At 42.7% G+C, this 21,125-nt stretch overlaps 1 protein-coding gene and 1 pseudogene across 1 annotated transcript in view; one reads left to right on the top strand and one right to left on the bottom strand.

Moving 5' to 3' along the window:
* Positions 1–21,125, bottom strand: part of LOC124625300 (epidermal growth factor-like protein 8) — a 188,889-nt gene that overhangs the window by 93,744 nt on the left and 74,020 nt on the right. The window contains exon 3 of the mRNA XM_047149164.1: positions 7,558–7,676. Coding sequence (XP_047005120.1) covers positions 7,558–7,676 — 119 coding nt within the window. The remainder of the gene's footprint in view (positions 1–7,557; positions 7,677–21,125) is intronic.
* On the top strand, positions 15,777–15,894 carry LOC124555090 (annotated as a pseudogene).

The following is a 21,125-nucleotide window of genomic DNA, read 5'->3' as shown; positions in this document are numbered from 1 at the left end:
ATCCAGGTCTCATCTTCTTAAATTCCCACCTTTTTGCAGTTTCTTCAGTTTTAACCTACAGTTGATAACCAATAGATTGTGGTCAGAGTCCACATCTGCCCCCGAAAATGTGTTACAATTTAAAACCTGGTTCCTAAATCTCTGTCTTACCATTACATAATCTATCTGAAACCTGTCAGTATCTCCAGGGTTCTTCCATGTATACAGCCTTCTTTCATGATTCTTGAATCAAGTGTTAACTATGATTAAGTTGTGCTCTGTTCAAAATTCTACCAAGCGGCTTCCTCTTTCATTTCTTAGCCCCAATCCATATTCACCTACTACGTTTCCTTCTCTCCCTTTTCCTACTACGCCCGCATCTCGTGGTCGTGCGGTAGCGTTCTCGCTTCCCACGCCCGGGTTCCCGGGTTCGATTCCCGGCGGGGTCAGGGATTTTCTCTGCCTCGTGATGGCTGGGTGTTGTGTGATGTCCTTAGGTTAGTTAGGTTTAAGTAGTTCTAAGTTCTAGGGGACTGATGACCATAGATGTTAAGTCCCATAGTGCTCAGAGCCATTTGAACCATTTTTTCCTACTACCGAATTCCAGTCACCCATGACTATTAAATTTTCGTCTCCCTTTACTATCTGAATAATTTCTTTGACTTCATCATACATTTCTTCAATTTCTTCATCTGCAGAACTAGGTGGCATATCAACTTGTACTACTGTAGTAGGCGTGGGCTTCGTGTCTATCTTGGCCACAATAATGCGTTCATTATGCTGTTTGTAGTAGCTTACCCGCACTCCTATTTTCCTATTCATTATTAAAGCTACTCCTGCATTACCCCTATTTGATTTTGTATTTATGATCCTGTATTCGCCTGACCAAAAGTCTTGTTCCTCCTGCCACCGAACTTCACTAATTCCCACTATATCTAACTTTAACCTATCCATTTCCCTTTTTAAATTTTCTAACCTACCTGCCCGATTAAGGGATCTGACATTCCACGCTCCGATCCGTAGAACGCCATTTTTCTTTCTCCTGATAACGACGTCCTCTTGAGCAGTCCCCGCTCGGAGATCCGAATGGGGGACTATTTTACCTCCGGAATATTTTACCCAAGAGGATGCCCTCATCATTTAACCATACAGTAAAGCTTCATGCCCTCCGGAAACATTACGGCTGTAGTTTCCCCTGCTTTCAGCCGTTCGCAGTACCAGCACAGCAAGGCCGTTTTGGTTAGTGTTACAAGGCCAGATCAGTCAATCATCCAGACTGTTGCCCCTGCAACTACTGAAAAGGCTGATGCCCCTCTTCAGGAACCACGCATTTGTCTGGCCTCTCAACAGTTACCCCTCCGTTGTGGTTGCACCTACGGTACGGCTATCTGTATCGCTGAGTCACGCAAGCCTCTCCACCAACGGCAAGGTCCATGGTTCACGGGGGGAGGATTTTGCCATTGTAGCCTATAATTTAACCACGGTGGCATGCGAACAATTTAAAAACTTAGCCTTTTTGGAAATGCTTCCACCTGTGGGTCGAGAATCAATGATCATGTCCTTTAGGCGTCAGACAAATCGCCCCGTTTCCGCACTACGATGACAACTGCAACGTTTTCGGCGTCGCCCGGAACAGTTTATATACCCTCCACTGCCACCCGCCGTCTGTGAGTGGGTATTGAATGTTGACGTCGACCATAAGCGGTGGTCACATTACTGTGACTGGCATTAATGAATGTAATTTGTATGTGTTTTTAAAGCAAATATGCATTTTAAAATAACCTTTCTTGAATTTTAGAAATATTAGAGAGTTTCTTTAAAGAACTTAACAGATACTGTGCAAACATTTTTACCCTCTGTCGTTCCGTATACTGTTTGAAACTGATGTAAGTACTGTGTAAAATTTGTCTGCAAATGCATTGTGAAATATCGAGAGGTACACACATAAATGTACCACTGAAAAATGAGTGCACACACACTAGTACCGTGCTACGATGACAGCGCGCAAGAGTACATAATGAACACAAATGGCGCCTGTCAAACATTCCTTACTACATTTCCGTAACAAGACGAAACAATGTATAGTAGTTAGTATCAACAAGGACCCAGAAAGCACTTTTGTGCACAGCATGATTAGTGGTTCCGAATGTAGCGTTTTTCGGATCTCCAACCTCTTCTGGATATTCAATGTATCGGATAGTATAGATAGCATGGCAACACGTGTGCTCCAACCTTACTCGGTTAATCGATGTTAACTGTGTCCTCGGAACAAGTTTTAGGCTGCACCACGGTTTTGTCGGTACTGTGAGCTGGACTGAACTGTGCAGTAACCCTTTTTCATGTAGTGATCTTTACCACAGCAAGTATTAAATGCGGAGGAAGTAGGAACGTACATGCTCACTTTTATGAGGTCAGACGATACTTCATTGCACCGAATACCTTAGCGTCCATTTAACCACATTAATAGCGCATTTTTATTTTATTTCTTGGATTTATTAATTAATTCGACCACGTCATAAATATAATTGTTGCTTCAGCGTTGTTTATTAATTGTGTATGTGCTATACTTTTAGTAATTTGTGGTGCGATAATATAGTCCTTCACTGAGTCAAAATTAGACGTCTACCGTGTTTGTGTTCACCGCCCTTCCTTGTTGATAAGTATCACTTTTGCGAAACTGAGTACGTCTTTAGAAACCTTAGCTAATTTAATCGTGCTGTCACGGTTGAATCGGAAGCCTTCATCGCTGGAAACATTTCATCTTTCTCTACGGCTCATGTTTGTATATCCCTTAGGTCCTAATTACAGTGAAATTAGGTTAGTCGTACTCCATGGATGACACGGTGAGTGACTTCTGGAATGTAAAAGAAGCCAGAGATGTACATTTATGTGTAATACAGTGAAATGGTTTAACATCATGAACGATAATTGTGTAACTGTTGATATAAAATAATCTTCTGTGAAAATACTCTTCTATGGATCTGTTGGTGTTGCCCGACAGGAAGACCCGTAATTCAGTCTTAAACTTCATCACACTATACAGGGTGGTCGGAAATTCCCGTTACGGACTTCTAGGACATGTAGAGGGGAGTGAGTACATCGTATTTTGAGTAGGAACCCATGTCCGGAAGCGTCATCCAACGAGACTACAGAGCGTCAAAGTTATAGGTGCGGGCGTCTGTAAATGTACGTATACACGGGGCCATTCCGTGATGATGTAACAGACTTTCTAGGATGATGGAGAACGATAAACGTATTAATTTGAAGTAAGGATCCCTGTACCGGAAACGAGCGAGTCGAAAGTTATAAACGAAAACCGTTCTGATACCTCTGACAGTTGAATACATGTACCTGTTCTTGTGTTGCGAAGAGTGTAGGGCTGGTAACTTTCAGTGGTGATAGTGTGGACAAAAACGAGAAAAAAATGTCCAATAAACGTGGGCTCTAAATTGCATACCTGAGGACCATTCGTTCATCTTCACTAATGTGAAACACATCTCCTCTACTGATCAAGTGTTCATAGCTGTTCCGCGAAGTACCTTCCATGCACGTAATTACGTTTAATACCCGCTCTTTGGAGAACGACTGTCTCTTTATACGTTTCTCTGGAGACAGGATTTGTGTCTCCCTGCCCGACGAGGATGATGAACTACATGGCTCGTCACCAGTTTCAGTATCGCTTTCACTTGTTAAGCATATTTCATCATGCTTCTATTTCTCATGTACATTGTTCACACAGTCGAGCGTATACGATACCATACATTCCACTGACTCATCTTGCAGAAACACTAATGTTTCATGTGCCACATTTTCTCATTCTGTGGAATTCCTTGGGTTCCTTTCTGATGATAAGTCAACTACGGAAACTGTTGTTGTAGATGTAATGCAATGCTTGCTTTGGCTCTGAGCACTATCGGACAGGCGAGCAGCTTCTCGTTTCCAGTCACAGGGCCACAACATCGTGCACATTGTCGTAACCGCTTATATCAGTGGATCTTCGCTATGATGACTATCCATTCGTCTCTCTTCCGCTTATGTTCCTTACTGTGTCACGTTGCCGCAACACCATCAGGAGGCATTTAACGTCGTGGTGGGCAGTGGTTCAAATGGCTCTGAGCACTATGGGACTTAATTTCTGAGGTCATCAGTCCCCTTGAACTACTTAAACCTAACTAACCTAAGAACATCACACACATCCATGCCCGAGGCAGGATTCGAACCTGCAACCGTAGCAGTCGCACTCAAGGGATTACTTGTCATATCTCCTGAACTAAGTGTCGGATATTGATATATTTTTGTAGATACATTCAGGGGCAGATGTGGATACAGTCTGCGAGAAGTGTTGCGAATGGACTTAGTAACAACGAAATAATAAATTTAAACATCTTGCATGATACAGTAGTTTTTCACGTACCTCAGTGTTTATGATGTCATATCTCTTGAACTAAGCGTTGTACAATGATGTAATTTTTCTGTTACATTCAGCGGCATATCCAAATACCGCCTGAAAAAATGTGGCACGAATACAATTAGTAGTAAAGAAGCAATAAACTAAAACGTCATGCTTGAAGCGTCAGTTTTACTGTATGAACAGTAAAAATGTAGTAAGCGATAAACTTTTTTCCTTTCATCATTTTGGGGGGACAGTCAGCGAGAAAAAGTTTCGTAAAGGTTTGCATTTATGAATAATGTTTACTTCAAGTCTCTAAGTGCTCTCATTCTTAAATACTGGAGGACTAAAATATCTATACTGCTTTTTTACTGCCATCCCCATCCCTTTGATAGGTGGGTGACTGAAACCGGTCGCGTGGTTTAGAAGGCGATGTGGAACATATATACATACATCCATAATCATAATTTGTAGGGTGTACTTACGAATGCCACACTCAGGCAGCTTTATCTAATAATTAATCAGTGTAACCAACTTTAATAAATCAAACTTCACGTAAGTGAGGCTTAGCTAAAATCCATCACTACTGATTATAAAGAAGGATACAAGAAGGCTGGAAAGCTGTTACTGCGAAGTCTTTTGTAAATTAAGTGAATGATCAGATGAGCAAAAAACGCTTAGATTAAAAGTAAATGACAATCTGGAATACCTATGTTATCCAACTATCTACGATTACACCACTGACTAATACAGGATGCGTTTACGAGCTCAAAACCAAAAAGTTCCTGGCAGGTTTGACCTGGCGTTAATGCGAATGAAATTTTTCCTCTGATATGTTGGTACAAGTTGCGTAGTAACGTAAGTAATGTATAAATTTTCTGTATATCGGTTTTATTTATGCAACGTTTTAAAGTGCTCGTATTTAGTCTAATTCTTTCAAATGCAAATACTTGAAAACCGTGTCCTTATCAAATCAATTTGGAAGGAAAGTTGCAATTTTTCTGAAGCAGTCTGTACCTTAAATTTCAACAGATGAGAAATAAGTGAATGATTTCTTCTGTTTAGAATGATCCGCATCAAACGCATCCCACAGTTGAAATAACATACGGAAACATCGAGAAAGCGCACAGCATTTTTGTGGGAGGACGGTTATTAAACGTGTATGAAATATCTAATGTCATAAGCATGTTATAAGAAAGACTGCGCTACATTTGACTTGATGAATTAACTGCATGAAAGGCATGTGTAAGATGGTTGCCGTATTTGCAATATATTTTTATGTCTGATACTATAATTAGTTTGTGAAAACTAGAATTTCAGGTTATCTAAAGCAGAACAGCGACCAACTTGGAGAGCCTATTGTATTGCTATCGTTTTCTCAGTTAAATATGGTATGGTAAATCAGTAAATAGGTCGCAAACGCCGGAGTACCGTATATCATTTTAAATTTAGCGCCTGTACATATCAAGAAGATGGCAGAACACTTGTATCCGCCAATGATAAATGATGTGCAGTCTGACCAATATGGCAGCTTTGCCGCAAGTTTGTACCCGGCAACACGATTTTTATGAGCCAAGGGACTGACCACAGAGAACGTTGACAGTGAAATTTGTCTCGTATGTGGTTAGAACTGTGTTTCATGGAAATCTGTACTGAGTTGGATGCGGAATTTAACAACAACAAAAAACAAAATCACCATCAAGGAAAATCCTGGCCATCCTGGTTATCCACTAATGCCACATTGTTTGCCTGTCTAAGGGTATTTCGCTACCCGCCCAACACATAGGTCTTGTGGGTTGCAGCAATGTGAGGAGCCAAATAAACTTGTTACAGCTGGAGAGATCACTCGTTGGATGTGAACGCTGTTACAAGAACTCTATGCTGCAGGCTTTTATGATCTTGGCGAACGGGATGTTGCTGTTGTTGTTATGGTCTCCAGTCCGAAGATCGGTTTGATGCAGCTCTCCATGCTACTATGTCCTGTCCAAGCCTCTTCATCTCTGAATAAGCGCTACAACCTATATCCTTATGAATTTGCTTACTGTGTTCATCTCTTGGTCTCTCTATGATTTTTAGCGCCCACATGTCCCTCCAATACTAAACTGGTGATTCGTTGATGTCTCAGAAAGAGATCTGTCCACTGATCTCTTGTTTTAATCGAATAGTGTCGCAAATTTCTTTTCTCCCCCGTTTCTATTCATTACGTGTTTAAATTTACGGGGGGAGCCTTTTGAAAATGTAAAATAAACCTCAGCTGTTACACGCGGCACTAGTGTCTCTACCACAGTTTTCGACTAACTTATTGACTCATTCTCGTAGTACAATATGACGACATTCGAAATTGCTTGCACATACTTCTGCTTGGCGGCAAAGATTGTACGCTGTAAGAGCCATCATTAAATGCTTGAGCACAATGTGGCCAATCAAGACTATCGTAATATTTAAAACTTGATTAACTGTGCCAAAGCTCCTATCCATTAAACTGTAACAGTGAGTATCTAGATTTTTTCAACTGCTACCTGAATGGAATCCCAAATGGGACTATGTGACTATACCTTTTAATCGAACGGTTCAAGGCAGACACGTTCATTTCTGGGAATAACAGAAGGAGCAAATGAACGACAAGTTGTGTCCTATTTCTCGTAGGAGGGTAGTTAATCTATTAATAGTCTACTTGATCTTATGACAAAAAAATTTTCTCGCCAGGCACTGTCGTCAACGGAAGTTCAGCAAGCTTCTATCAGGAAGGCGTTCGACAGAGTCGATTGCTTAGCCCCAAAGAATATGCACAGGCAGCGGAACTGTAAAGCCTCAGATTTCTGAAATATACTTTTGGCAGCGTTGTGATGTGTAAAGCATAAGGTCTATCCATCTATTTAACTTGAGCATGTTACTTCAACGGCGCAAGTGTTATATTTACCAGGGGTAGAATTTTACAAAATGATAACATTTCCGCTACCATGACTGGAAATATTGAACATTGGTGTTAATGACTATTACGATGAAATAACATGGCTTTTCTAACTTCTACAATCGTTAGAAACCTGCGTTATCAAGCCACTGTGATCTGTACCGGAGAAACGATTAAGAACAGCTTACTTTCACATAGTTTCTCTCGAGTAATTAGAACAATATCTACACAAATTAAGCAAGTACCGGCACAGCTCAGTGGAGAATGTGAGACTCACCTTGCATGCATCCATAGCTGGTGGGCTTCACCTGCGTCCAGCCGGGGCAGCAGGCGAACGAGGAATGTTTGCTGTAGCGAGTCGAGTACACCGTGCGGAAGGCCTTCTGGTACACCGTCCTGTAAAGAGAGGCGAGTGCACGTATTAGCTGATCCCGCACCAGGTAAGCCATATATGATTTCTAAGCATTCTAACTGAGTCATGCTCTTACATAAATTATCACTGAAAAGTTTATTTTTGGAAATTTATGTGGACTGAAGCTCGAAATTTTGATGGAGACTTCACCTTGAGCAGATGGTTACCTAAAGAATGCAAACACCTGACGAGCCGGAGAAATGTGGTTGCAGTCTTAAGGAATCCACGATCTTTTACTTAGAATAGTGCTTGTTTATTTATTCAGGTCATGAGAACCGTGCAGGTACCGTTTGTCCAGAATGAAGCACAGAGACCGCTTTTTCAGTGATATTAGTTTTTGGCTCCATTTGTTGTGGTCGGAGGGAAGGGGTTGAGCATGTTGCCTTCTCCACAGGTAGACGCACAGGTATATCAGTAATTCAGTAATTGCAATGATTAGCGAGAATATATATTTTTGTTATGAGTGGTTATAAAAGGGAGTTGTGTGGATTTTACATGAACATTAAGTCTACCGCGCTGATCAACCTGGATTGCAATATACAGGGTGTCTTAAAGGAATTTCAAAGTCACGAACCTTAATACTATCAACTATAAGCGTTGTGGAGCGTTACTTCAATGCCAAAATTAAAGAGTAACTCAGGCAGGTTCAGACAAGTAAACGCACGGGTACTGCTTTATTTTTTTCCCGCTTGCAGCACCACGTAGGGCACGTAAGCATAATGGCGACTCCTGAGCATAAAGCGTTTCGTGCTCTGCAGTTTGCTGAGAGTGAATACGTAATTTTAGTTTACCGTGTGTTTCCTTTAAAGTTTAATTTTGATCCCCCATGTAGCAGAAACACTGTGGTTAATGTATTCACCGCACTACATGTTTTTGGTAGGCTAACTTCATCAGGTGTGGGGAGATGAACATTTAAAGAGTATTTGAAATATTCTACTTATGAAGTCATGCTCGATTACTTGAAAAACACTTGTTACTGGTTCCTGTTATGTCTGTCGTCCCTGGAGAAAGGCTGAAGGAGGTATGTGTTTACACAAACTCATGAATTACTTTACTCGTTCCTAAACGGTATCAACGTTTGTCTTTGTGACATAAACGATGGAGCTTTAAGCCACTAACTGTCGGGCGAAAATAAGTGCAGTGGCAATACCCAGCACGGAAGTAATTGGAGCAATAAAACAATTTCACACCGTAGCAGTAAATTACGTATAATAAACTTTCACTTACTTCCACTTGCAAGTACAGCATGGCATTCATATCACAAAAAAAGATCGGCCCTAATCTAAGCACAACGCTAAATCACGCAATATGCATCTACGTGATAACCACTAGCAAGTGAGTTCTGAGTAGCTGAATATAAATGCTCGAAGAAAAAGCTCGAAACATCGTCATTTACGACATACTTTGGTTACCCATTTATAGGAGTAACTTACGTACTCACATTATTACACCTGATGATGGGGGCTAGCCATCTGATACATATAGCGTGGTCAATAAAGTAATTCACAGTAGCGGAGGCTTAACATTTCTTTTGTCACAGCAGCGCTCTGACGTTCTGACAATTTCATTTGTACTTTCGTTGTTGTAAAATCCAGCTGCCGGTTGTTTATTATGAATAGGAAATACCTCACAACTACACTTAAATTTACAAACAGAAGAAGTTATTTCCAGAAAAATACACTTTCAGTACTCAAATAATACGCAGAAACTGTGAGGTATGGAACTACGCCTTCTTTCATAACTGGTGCTAACGAGCGAGCTGTTGTGACACACTGCAAACAACAACTTCTTGAGGGAACTGACGTGTGGTGGTCTCTCAGTTGAAACACTTCTCTTCACAAAATCTGAATTTAGACTAAGAACAGCAACACCTGACCAACTACAAATCCCAATAGTGTTACTGCAGATCTTTTGCCCCATATTTTCACGTGAGGTATGCTTTTGTTCCTTTCGTGTGTAGAGCGTTTTCGTTGAAAGATTTCTGTAAGCAACAGGTGTAAATCTTACCGCAAAAGGAATTTATAGAACAAAAAATTTCTCATAAATAACATGAGAACACTATGAAAAATAAGAAGGTGTTAAACCTGGTGAATAGCCTAATAATATAATTTTGCCATTTTTAAAGCACTTTTCGGGGCAGGTGCATTGCCATTCCGAAAGGTGATTTTTCTTCTTCAATCCAGTCGTTAAGTCACCCATTTATTTATACAGTGCGACTGTTTTTAAAGCAGTCCAAAGATTCATTTTCCAATTCTCTTTTAATAAACATTCATAAAATGCGGCAGCCATCTTGCACAAAGTTTTCTTCTTACTCAAGTAAAACGTACCATACTCTTTCGCCAGTTTTTTTTCAAGCACTTTTCTTCATCTACAGCTACGAGGGGCGTTTGAAAAGTCCGTGCATAATCCGAGATGGCACCACCGGCGCCTATCAAAGTCATGTTTTGTTGGTAGCATCTTCGGAAAGAATGCACACCAAGTTTCAGCCACATTGGTCTATTTCTCTGTGTTTGGCATTCGTGTGAATCAAGGAAGTCGAGTGATTGTAAAAAAATGGACGAAGAAGAATTTCGTGTGGTGATTAAACATTACTTTATGAAGGCAAAACGCCTCAGAAGACTAAAGAGAAGCTTGATAAACATTACGGTGGTTCTGCACCTTCGATCAGAACAGTTTATAAGTGGTTTCAAAATTTTCGGAGTGGCCATATGGGCGCAAGTGATGCTGAACGTTCTGGACGCCCTCTGGAGTTTACGACTCCAGAAATCATTGATAAAATCCATGATATGGTGATGGATGACAGAAGAGTTAAGGTGCGTGAGACTGCTAGTGCTGTGGGCATCTCGAATGAACGGGTACATTACATTTTGCATAAACATTTGGACATGAGAAAGCTATCCGCAAGATGGGTTCCGCGATTGGTCACGTTTGACCAAAAACGGAATCGGGTGAAGTGTTGCAAGGATGGTTTGCAGCTGTTCAGAAGGAATCCGCAGGGCTTTAAGCGTCGTTCCGTCTCTGTGGATGAAACATGGACACATTACTATACTCCTGAGACAAAACAACAATCTAACCAATGAGTTACCAAGGGAGAATCTGCACCAAAATGGGCGAAGACCACTCCTTCGGCTGGAAAGTTTATGGCGACTGTCTTTTGGGATTTGCAAGGGATAAATCTCATCGACTATCTGGAAAAGGATAAAACTATTATAGGTGCATATTATTCATCGTTACGGGACCGTTTGAAAACCGAGCTGCAAGAGAACCGTCGGCGATTGGACTGCAAAAAGTCCATTTCCATCACGACAATGCGCCAGCACACACCTTAGCAGTTGCGGTCGCAAAATCAATGGAAATAGGATTCCAACTCGTTCACATCTCCCCTGTTTTCCAGACTTGGCTCCCTCGGACTACTATTAGTTCCACAATTTGAAGAAATGGCTGGTGGGACAAAGATTTTATTCAAACGAGAACGTGATTGCAGCAACTAATAGCTATTTTGCAGATTTGGACAATTCCTATTATTCAGAAAAGATTAACAAATTAGAACAGCGTTGGACGAAGTGTCTAAGTCTAAAACCAGACTACGTCGAAAAATAAAAAAGGTTTACCCCAAAAGCGTAAGTAGTTTTTATTTTTGACGGACTTTTCAAACGCCCCTCGTACTTACATGATCTGCCAGGCACAGTACGCTGTGTGGCGGTGCGTACTTTGTACCACTACCAGTCATTTTCTTTCCGCTCCACTCGTAAATGGAGCGATGAAAGAACTCTTGTGTATATGCTTCCCGCACGGGACCCGATTTCTCGTATTTTGTCTTCACGGTCCTTACGCGAGATGTACAACTGATAGAGCTGGATCGGTCAGCATTTGTCACAAATGCCGATTCTCTAAACTTTCTCAGTACTTTTCCGCGAGAAGTCTGTCTTCTCCTCTCCAGGGATCCCAATTGAGTCACGGAATATTTCCGTAATACTCGCGCGTTGATCGAACCTACTCTCTGTAAATCTTACAGCAAGCCTCTGAATCATCCGACCCGATATCCAAAAGACTCGAGCGGTACTAAAGAACAGGTCGCACCAGTGTTCTGTACGAGGTATCTTTTATAGATGCACTATATTTTACTAGAATTCTTTCAATACATGGAAGTTCACCATTCCATATAAATGACTTAAAGTGCTCGTTCTGTTTCATATCGCTTCGCTATGGCATTGATGAAAGCGGTTAAGCAAGATAAATCAGTTTTCTTATATTTTTATCATAAAGATCAACAATCACACGAGGATCGAAAGTTGTTGAAGATATGTGAGGATAATAACAATAATGTCAGATTCCTAAACATTTGGGACGATAGTCCGGCACAATCTGGTAATATCCCTCTGTTGGACTCCACCTGAAATGAATTTATTGCTGATATCTCATTTTATTACTTCGACCTGCTATGCCTGTACTGATAGCTTTTCAGCTGAATTAAATACGGTCGCCAGAGTTCTCTAGAAGGATAACCGCAGACTTAATCGAAGGAAAAATGCTTTCGTTCAAAGCACATAGATTCGATTCTGCTTCCAGAGTTGGACAGCGTTATTGTGACCGTTTATCCCTTCTGGAGCAGCATGATGGATGCAGACAGCTACATACAACCTATTCTTTTGGCCGTGTATGAAAAAGAGTTTATAAACACAAGAACCCTGAAATAATCTTAGTGACTTTCAACGCTGCCAAACCAATTAGTGTCGTAGGCATGCTCCTCCTGCAGGAACGACAGAAGAATCTGCCGTTACCAAGCTTCCTGGTAAGGTCGATTTAGTACGAGGTCTGAGACTGACATTTTCGTCTTCTTTGCCGAGTTTTAACTTAACAGCCTTTCTGTCATCTCTCTGTTCCAAGAAGCGACCACTGCACAACAGCATGCAACCAAGAGCCATGTGTCGCCAAATGTGAGCCATGTTATTCCTCTGTTACGTCCTTCGATCACGTCACTGACAGCTTTAAAAAACTGCTTATAAATACCTAACGTACCTCAATATCAAATGTCCAGATTTGTGGTGATTAAACAAAATTTTCGTATCAGTATGTAACACGACCTACTGGCTTTCAAACCGTGATAATTAAAAAAAGAAAGTAGCTTAAAGATACTTCTTGACTGTGGCTAATAGATAAAGGAAGTCGACTCTGAAAGGAGGATAACTCCCAATGCCATATTCTAATGCCGAAATCAATAGTGATTTCACTGTGGTCAAACTGACTTTTGAATTAAAAAACACCAAATGTATTCTTTTTTAAATTCAAGTATGAGACAGTTATATATATGAAGACAGCAATTGTTCTCGAAAGAACAGGTACTGTGGATAACCGTGCAGCTTTTCCCTGGAATAAATGATGACTAACTGAAACCTTCAGCTGCCGACAGGTGTTGTTGATATACCTCGATGAGGACAGCTGAAAATGTGTGCCCCGGTCGGGTTGTGTACCACTAAGGGCTACGGCGGGGACAAAGCCTCTCCGTCGTTTCTAGGTCCCCAGTTCGATACAACAAATACAATACACACAGTTTACATAAGACTATTTACAACAAATCGTATTTCAAGTTGAGGGTAAATAACCTAGCTTACAAATGTTCCATATGTGCTCCTTTAGTTACAAAGCGCACATCCAACATAAAAAACTATTACTCACTTTGGTTAACGTACCTGGAGTAATGGAAGCAATAACCTCTTCAGGAACAAATCGCGGTGAGGTGAACGTGGAGGCCAGTGGAAAAGAGTTCTGTCGACGTTCAGCTGCTCTAGTACAAAACCATGTCAGTGCGGTGTGGGGTAGGTAGGGAGGGGGGGGGGGGGGGAGGGGAGGGATGTTGGCAAATAAAGTTTTCAGGTTCACCTTCTAATTGGAGAAAGTGGCATTGTTTCAACATATAAGCTTCAATGAAAAGAAATGGTCTGTACACTTTTACGTTGGGACACAGCGCACAAGACGGTTAATTTTGGGGCACATCTTTCACCTAGCACAAGTTCGTGAGGGTGTTCTGATCCCAACTACGAACATTACGGGTATTTGCCTCCCCACTTAAATGAAAAGTTGCGTCATCAATGAACTCCACGCGATCAAGAAAGTTATCTTCTTGCTGCAAAACTTCACTTACAAAGTTGTAAAATAGTCATCTGGCTTTAAAGCATGTACCAACTGTAACCAGTACGTTTATATGTGCAAATGTGTTTCTAAAGCCTTCCACACTGTCGTCTTTGCCAACTGAAGTTTAAAACCTGCTGATCGGATAGACTTCTTAGAACTACTAAGGTAAGATGCTCTGAGATGGTCAACATGCTTTTTAGTTGCTTCTGGTCGTCCCGCGCTTTCCCATTTACAAACATATCCGATCTTTTGGAACATACTGTATCATCGGCCGATGACACAGTTGGATGAGCGGTGGAATATTTCCTTTATCATTGCTTTTCTCATGCTGCCTTGATCGCCACAGTTCTACCTTCTCGAGATGGATACGTTGCAGAATGTTGCATACAATACGTTTTGTACGTGATTGTAAGCAGAAATGTTTTCGAAAGATGACTCTGTTGCACTGATCTACTATCAAATTGGATTGCGTGGTAAACAAGAGTAGAAATGATGCTACAACGGTCACACACATGAGACAGGAGACAGAAGCGAATATATATATATATATATATATATATATATATATATATATATATATATATATATATATATATATATATATATATATATATAGTGGCAGTTACAAGGAGATGCTGAGTGTGAAGGCTTCACTACAAAGAGAGATTGAGTGAAACGATTTAGAATGTTCTGTGTTAAAAGAGCGCGATTATGTTTGTATGCCAAAATTTTTGATGAGGAAGGCGGAATGAGATTTGGGGCGGTTGCTTCCCACTTTTCTGTCAGAGTGTTTTAAAGAGGAGGCTATTCGCTTTATTTTGTGCTCTGACAGGAGCATTTGTCAGCTGGTAACCTAGATGTTACAATATTTTAAAATTCCTCTGTTTTTCAGCAGCGATTCTATGTGGCGTAGAAACGACACGTCCTAGATAATTTTCTGGAGGCATGAGATGCCATATGTACACGGAAGGGTCACCAGATCACGGAATGCCCGTAGATCAAGTGCCGGTGATTTGTGGGAGCGGAGATGGCGGTTCGTAGCGTCCCAGATGTATACTACTGGGTTGAGATCAGTCGGATTTGATGACTAAGGCATCAACTTGAGTTAGCTATCATGCTAATAAAACCACTGTAGCACGCTTCTGGCGTAATGTCACGGACAGCTGTCCTAGTGGAAGATGTCATCGCCATGGGGGAAGGCATCAAGCGCGGAGGTGAAACGCAATAATATTCACGTAGACCACATCTGTCAATGCGCCTGCGATTACTACTAGGTCCCATGGAAGTTCAGGGTGAGTGTCCACAATAACAAAATACTGCCGCGCTCCCCCAACCCCTTCTCCCAACAACCTGCGTCAGTAACGACGTGCGGGTTTCGAGTAGCCATTAGCCTGTATGACGCTGTATGTGGAGACTACCATCGGCCTAATATACAAAACGTTATCATCCAATCATTCAACCACGGTCCGGTTGCGAAGATCCAGCGCCGACGTTAACACGAAAACGCGTAGCTTGATGCTCAACAATGTGCGCTGAACGGTATGCTTCGGAACACATGTGCCTATGGCAGCATTGTACTCAGTAGTTAGATCTGCCACTAATCGCCACCTATCCCACTTTTACAAGCGGGTTTGCCTCCACGGCCTGTGATGAGGCTAATCGTCCAACACCTTGTCACTTACTCGTGGTTTCGCCGTCCATCAACAATTCTGCATAGATGATCACGACAGCAGCAAGCCAATATCTAAGCAGCCACTTCCTTTCCGAGATGCTCACACTCAGACGTCGCGCCATAACGATCTGCCGTTTGTTAGAGTCGCTACAATGATATCCCATTCGTCTCTGCTCTGATTCCTTCCTTATTTTGTCGCGTTCTCGCAGTGACATCAGACGACATTTAGTCTCATAGTGGGCATGGTAATAACGTTTCGGCTCATCAGTGTTTGTATAGAGCCAACGGCCTTGCCGCAGTGGTAACACCGGTTCCCGTCAGATCACCGAAGTTAAGCGCTGTCGGGCTGGGCTAGCACTTGGATGGGTGACCATCCGGTCTGCCGAGCGCTGTTGGCAAGCGGGGTGCACTCAGCCCTTGTGAGGTATACTGAGGAGCTACTTGACTGAGAATTAGCGGCTTCGGTCTCGTAAACCGACATACGGCCGGGAGAGCAGTGTGCTAACCACACGCCCCTCCATACCCGCAACCAGTGACGCCTGTGGGCTGAGGATAACACGGCGGCCGGTCGGTACCTTAGGGTCTTCCAAGGCCTGTTCGGACGGCGTTTAGTTTGGTTTTAGTGTTTGTATAGAAGTTAGTTTTATTTTTTAGGAACATTACTAACATTTTACTTTTCCTTTTCTTTGTCTTTAAACAGAACATCTGATGACGACGTGGTAATAATTCGAAACAGGTAATCATACCATTTGCGTGGTCTGAGGCTGAAATATATACCAGAACAAATACACTACTGGTCATTAAAATTGCTACACCAAGAAGAAATGCGCATGATAAACGGGTATTCATTGGACAAATATATTATACTAGAACTGACATGTGAGTACATTTTCTTGCAATTTGGGTGCATAGATCCTGAGAAATCAGTACCCAGAAAAACCACCTCTGGCAGTAATAACGGCCTTGATACGCCTGGGCATTGAGTCAAACAGAGCTTGGATGGCGTGTACAGGTACAGCTGCCCATGCAGCTTCAACACGATACCACAGCTCATCAAGAGTAGTGACTGGCGTATTGTGACAAGCCAGTTGCTCGCGCCACCATTGACCAGATGTTTTCAGTTGGTGAGAGATCTGGAGAATGTGCTGGCCAGGGCAGCAGTCGAACACTTTCTGTATCCAGAAAGGCCCGTACAGGACCTGCAACATGCGGTCGTGCATTTTTCCGCTGAAATGTAGGGTTACGCAGGGATCGATTGAAGGGTAGAGCCACGGGTCGTAACACATCTGAAATTTAACGTCCACTGTTCGAAGTGCCGTCAGTGCGAACAACAGGTGACCGAGACGTGTAACCAATGGCACCCCATACCATCACGCCGGGTGATACCCCAGTTTGGCGATGACAAATACACGCTTCCAATGTGCGTTCACCGCAATGACGCCAAACACGGATGCGACCATCATGATGCTGTAAACAGAACCTGGATTCATCCGAAAAAATAACGTTTTGCCATTCTTGCACCCAGGTTCGTCGTCGTGTACACCATCGCGGGTGCTCCTGTAAGTGATGCAGCGACAAGTGTAACCGCAGCCATTGTCTCCGAGCTGATAGTCCAGGGTGCTGCAAACGTCGTCGAACTGTTCGTGCAGATGGTTGTTGTCTTGCAAACGTCCCCATCTGTTGACTCAGTGATCGAGACATGGCTGCACGATCCGTTACAGCCATACGGATAAGATGCCTGTCATCTCGACTGCTAGTGATACGAGGCCGTTGGGATGCAGCACGGCGTTCCGTATTCCTCTCCCGAACCCACCGATTCCATATTCTGCTAACAGTCATTGGATCTCGACCAACGCGAGCAGCAGTGTCGCGATACGATAAACCACAATCGCGATAGGCTACAATCCGACCTTTATAAAAGTCGGAAATTTGATGATACGTATTTCTCCTCCTTATACGAGGCATCACAACTACGTTTCACCAGGCAGCGCCGGTCAACTGCTGTTTGTGTATGAGAAATGGGTTGGAAACTTTCGTCATGTCAGCACGTTGTAGGTGTCGCCACCGGCGCCAACCTTGTTTGAATGCTCTGAGAAGCTAATCATTTGCATATCACAGCATCTTCTTCCTGTCGGTTAAATTAATTTCGCGTCTGTAGCACTTCATCTTCGTGGTGTAGCAATTTTAATGGCCAGTAGTGTATCAACGGCTGCCTGTGCATGGGACGGAAATTTACTAGACTGGCTGCTGTTAGTCTCCGACCAATGGCACGAGATATACAGCATATTGCGGGGAGTTCATCACCTGTTCTCTGTTGGTAGGCGAAGATTTCATGGGGTTACGATACGTTTGGTACACAGTATGTCAGGGCCGGCCATGGCGTGCCAAACCTCACGCAATCAGCGTGTGCGAGGCACGTGCGGAGCAAGGGCCGGCCTGTCATTCGGTTTTCTTTGGTCCTTCTCAGAAGAACCCAGAATAGCGCCACATTTCATTTAGCATTGTGGTGCGGCTCTTAGAGGTCGGTACAACTCTCTGAGTTCGGCAGAATCGTGGTGTCAACGCAGTTTATCCTTCCTATTCGTTCGTAATATGAAGGACGTTCGCAGGCCCAGTGGCTGTTTGCACAAAAAGAAGCATTCTAACGATCTGTCGTCACAATCATTTAAAATGATAGGGAGTGACAGAAGAGAGGGATTAGAATTCTCAATTCGCATAAGCGACTGGTACTGCTTATTACCTACGAAACGACCGTATAGTAGCATGCAGAATGAATTTAAACTGCAAAAAATTACTATCGACAGACAGGATTCATTGTCCGGTACATCAGGCGTGGAGTACTTGAATTTGGTGGTAGAAATAGTAAAATTTCTAAAGTGACGCGTGTTATTCCATTTTCAGCTGCAGCAGTTGTCAATGGAAATGAACGAAACGTATGGAGACTTCATACACTGACAATCCAAAACATTATGACCACTACCCACCAAGACGTTGGGTGCCACCTGGTGGCGTTGGGGGCACATGACACAATAGCCAAAGTATGTTAACGGAGGAAACAAGGACGCAAGGACGTGGGATCTCCCTAGAGAAGTCGTTGGCTGCGAATGGGGAAATCCATTGAAGTAAGCGACTTTGACAAGGGCAGATTATTATTACACAGAGTCCGTGAACGAGTACCTAGAAAATTCGAGAAATTAGAGCCAATACAGAGCCTTACCGACAAACATTCTTCGCACGCACTATTCACGAGTGGAACGGGGTTGGAGGGATCAGATAGTGATACCGAAAGTACTCTCCGCCACACACCATTAGGTGGCTTGTGGAGTATGATGTAGATGAAAACTGCGAAGCTGGTTGAATGTTCACGTATTACTGTCGTGAGCACCTATGGAAAGAGGTAGAAAAATGGTTCAAATGGCTCTGAGCACTACGGGACTTCTGAGGCCATCAGTCCCCTATAACTTAGAACTACTAAAACCTAATTAACCTAAGGACAGCGCACACATCCACGCCCGAGGCAGGATTCGAACCTGCGACCGTAGCGGTCGTGCGGTTCCAGACTGAAGCGCCTAGAACCGCTCGGCCACACCGGCTAGCAAGAGGTAGAAGAGCAGTGAAACTACCACTAGGCGCTAAATGGTTGAACGTCCACTACTTTTCCCAGAACGTGGGTTTCGGAGACTTGTTTGCTCTGTAAAGTGTGCTAGATGGCGACCTGTGGCATCTCTGCCGAAAGAGCATAATGCTGGTGCAAATGCAAGCGTTTCGGAACACACCGTTCATCGTACATTGTTGAACATGGAACTTCGCACTTGACCACCCTTAAATATTCATTGTTGACACAACTACTTTGTCAGTTACGACTGCAGTGGGCACGTGACCATCGGGATTCGACCGTCGATCATTAGAAACATGTCGGCTCTTCGGGCGATTACATTTTTGTTAAGCTAGGTCGACAGTCGTCTCTATAAACGCCGTTATCGAGGTGAACGGCGGCTCGAAACGTGCAGCGCGCCACGCATGCAGATTGTTGCGAGCAGTATTATGTCGTGGGAGACATTCTCCTCCGCTTGCATGTGGTGGTAGTAGACACCTGCATCCCTTCATGCTTAATGTCTTCCCAGACGACGATGTCATCATTCAGCAATATAATTGTCCGTGTCTCGGAGCCAGAACAGTGCTACAATGGCTTGAGGAGCATTATAGTGATGTCTCGGTTACAAAATTCGCCTGATGTAAATCCGATGGAACCCTTCTGGGTCGGTATCTGGCGCCATCACCGCGTACGCAAATCAGCGGCCCTTTACGAAAATTACATGATCTGTGCGTAGACATCAAATGCCGCATACCTACATAAAACTATCAACAAATCCGCGATACCCAGAATCAGTCCTGTATTTCCGAAGATGAACAAACAAGCTATTAAGCAGGTGGTTATAATGTTTTGGCTCATCTGTGTATATTACTGCTAAGTATGTTGGTTAAGTCAAGAGACATACGTGGAACTATTTTTCGGTTTAAATCTCGCAATTGTTGAATTTATAAACGAAATAGGGGTGCAGGAACAAAAATTAGAACATCCAGAATATACTACAGAATTTTCATTTTATTGGACTTAGCCGGCCGCGGTGGCCGTGCGGTTCTAGGCGCTGCAGTCCGAAACCGCGGTACTGCTACGGTCGCAGGTTCGAAACCTGCCTCGGGCATGGATGTGTGTGATGTCCTTAGGTTAGTTAGGTTTAAGTAGTTCTAAGTTCTAGGGGACTGATCACCTAAGATGTTAAGTCCCATAGTGCTCAGAGCCATTTGAACCTTTTTTTTTTTTTTTTTTTTGGACTTGAATGCACACTGCCCACAGCACGACACTGCCACGCAACTTCTTTCTGATTTGATGGGGATGCTTTTAAAAAGAAAATCGCGTTGTTGAAGGGACATATACTGACAAAAACAATCCAGTTCCCTAAGCTCACTGGCGTTAAAGAAGGCGCGAAGTCTGAAGAGTTCATCATGGCCTTGCAAGAATTAGAAGGATAGTTTTATGAAGTTTTTGAGAACTCTGTCAATTTTACATCTGTTTTTGAGCTGTTAGCGAGTCCGTTTGCCGTTTCAGTTGAAAGTGCCCCTGTGCATGTGCTGATGTAACTAATTGATCTGCTAGGTAATTCAGTTTTAATTACAAATCTTGTTACATTAAAACTGTCCATGACATCTACATTACTTTTCTCATTTAGATTTTCCAAGTCTCCATAATGAAGTTGCAAAAGTACTACAATATGTCGATTGACATATTTATGTGAAAGACTTTTTTTTTATTATGAAATTAAATATGTGGCAACCTGAGTGTGATACTCTGTGAGACTGTCTGCGTCTGTCCAAATGCCGACAATTTGTAACAGATAAAAATTAAATTATGTCTTCAGTTCTCCATAAAATAGTTAATTAATAGTAAAACTTGTTTTGTTTGAGATATATGTTTCTCAGCAATGTGTAATATAAAACCACGTCATATGCAGTACGACTGTACTGCCATTTGAATGCGGCGTGTTCGCTGTTTTCCTCTCTTCCCCCTCTTCGCGCTCAGATGTCGCGGCGTGGCCGTGGGGGAAATGTGGAGCGAGGCTGAGCACTT

The sequence above is a fragment of the Schistocerca americana genome, chromosome 1, assembly GCF_021461395.2.
Source record: "Schistocerca americana isolate TAMUIC-IGC-003095 chromosome 1, iqSchAmer2.1, whole genome shotgun sequence".
NCBI lineage: Eukaryota > Metazoa > Arthropoda > Insecta > Orthoptera > Acrididae > Schistocerca > Schistocerca americana.
Note: the sequence above shows the minus strand (reverse complement) of the source record. Positions and strands in the feature narration are given on the sequence as shown.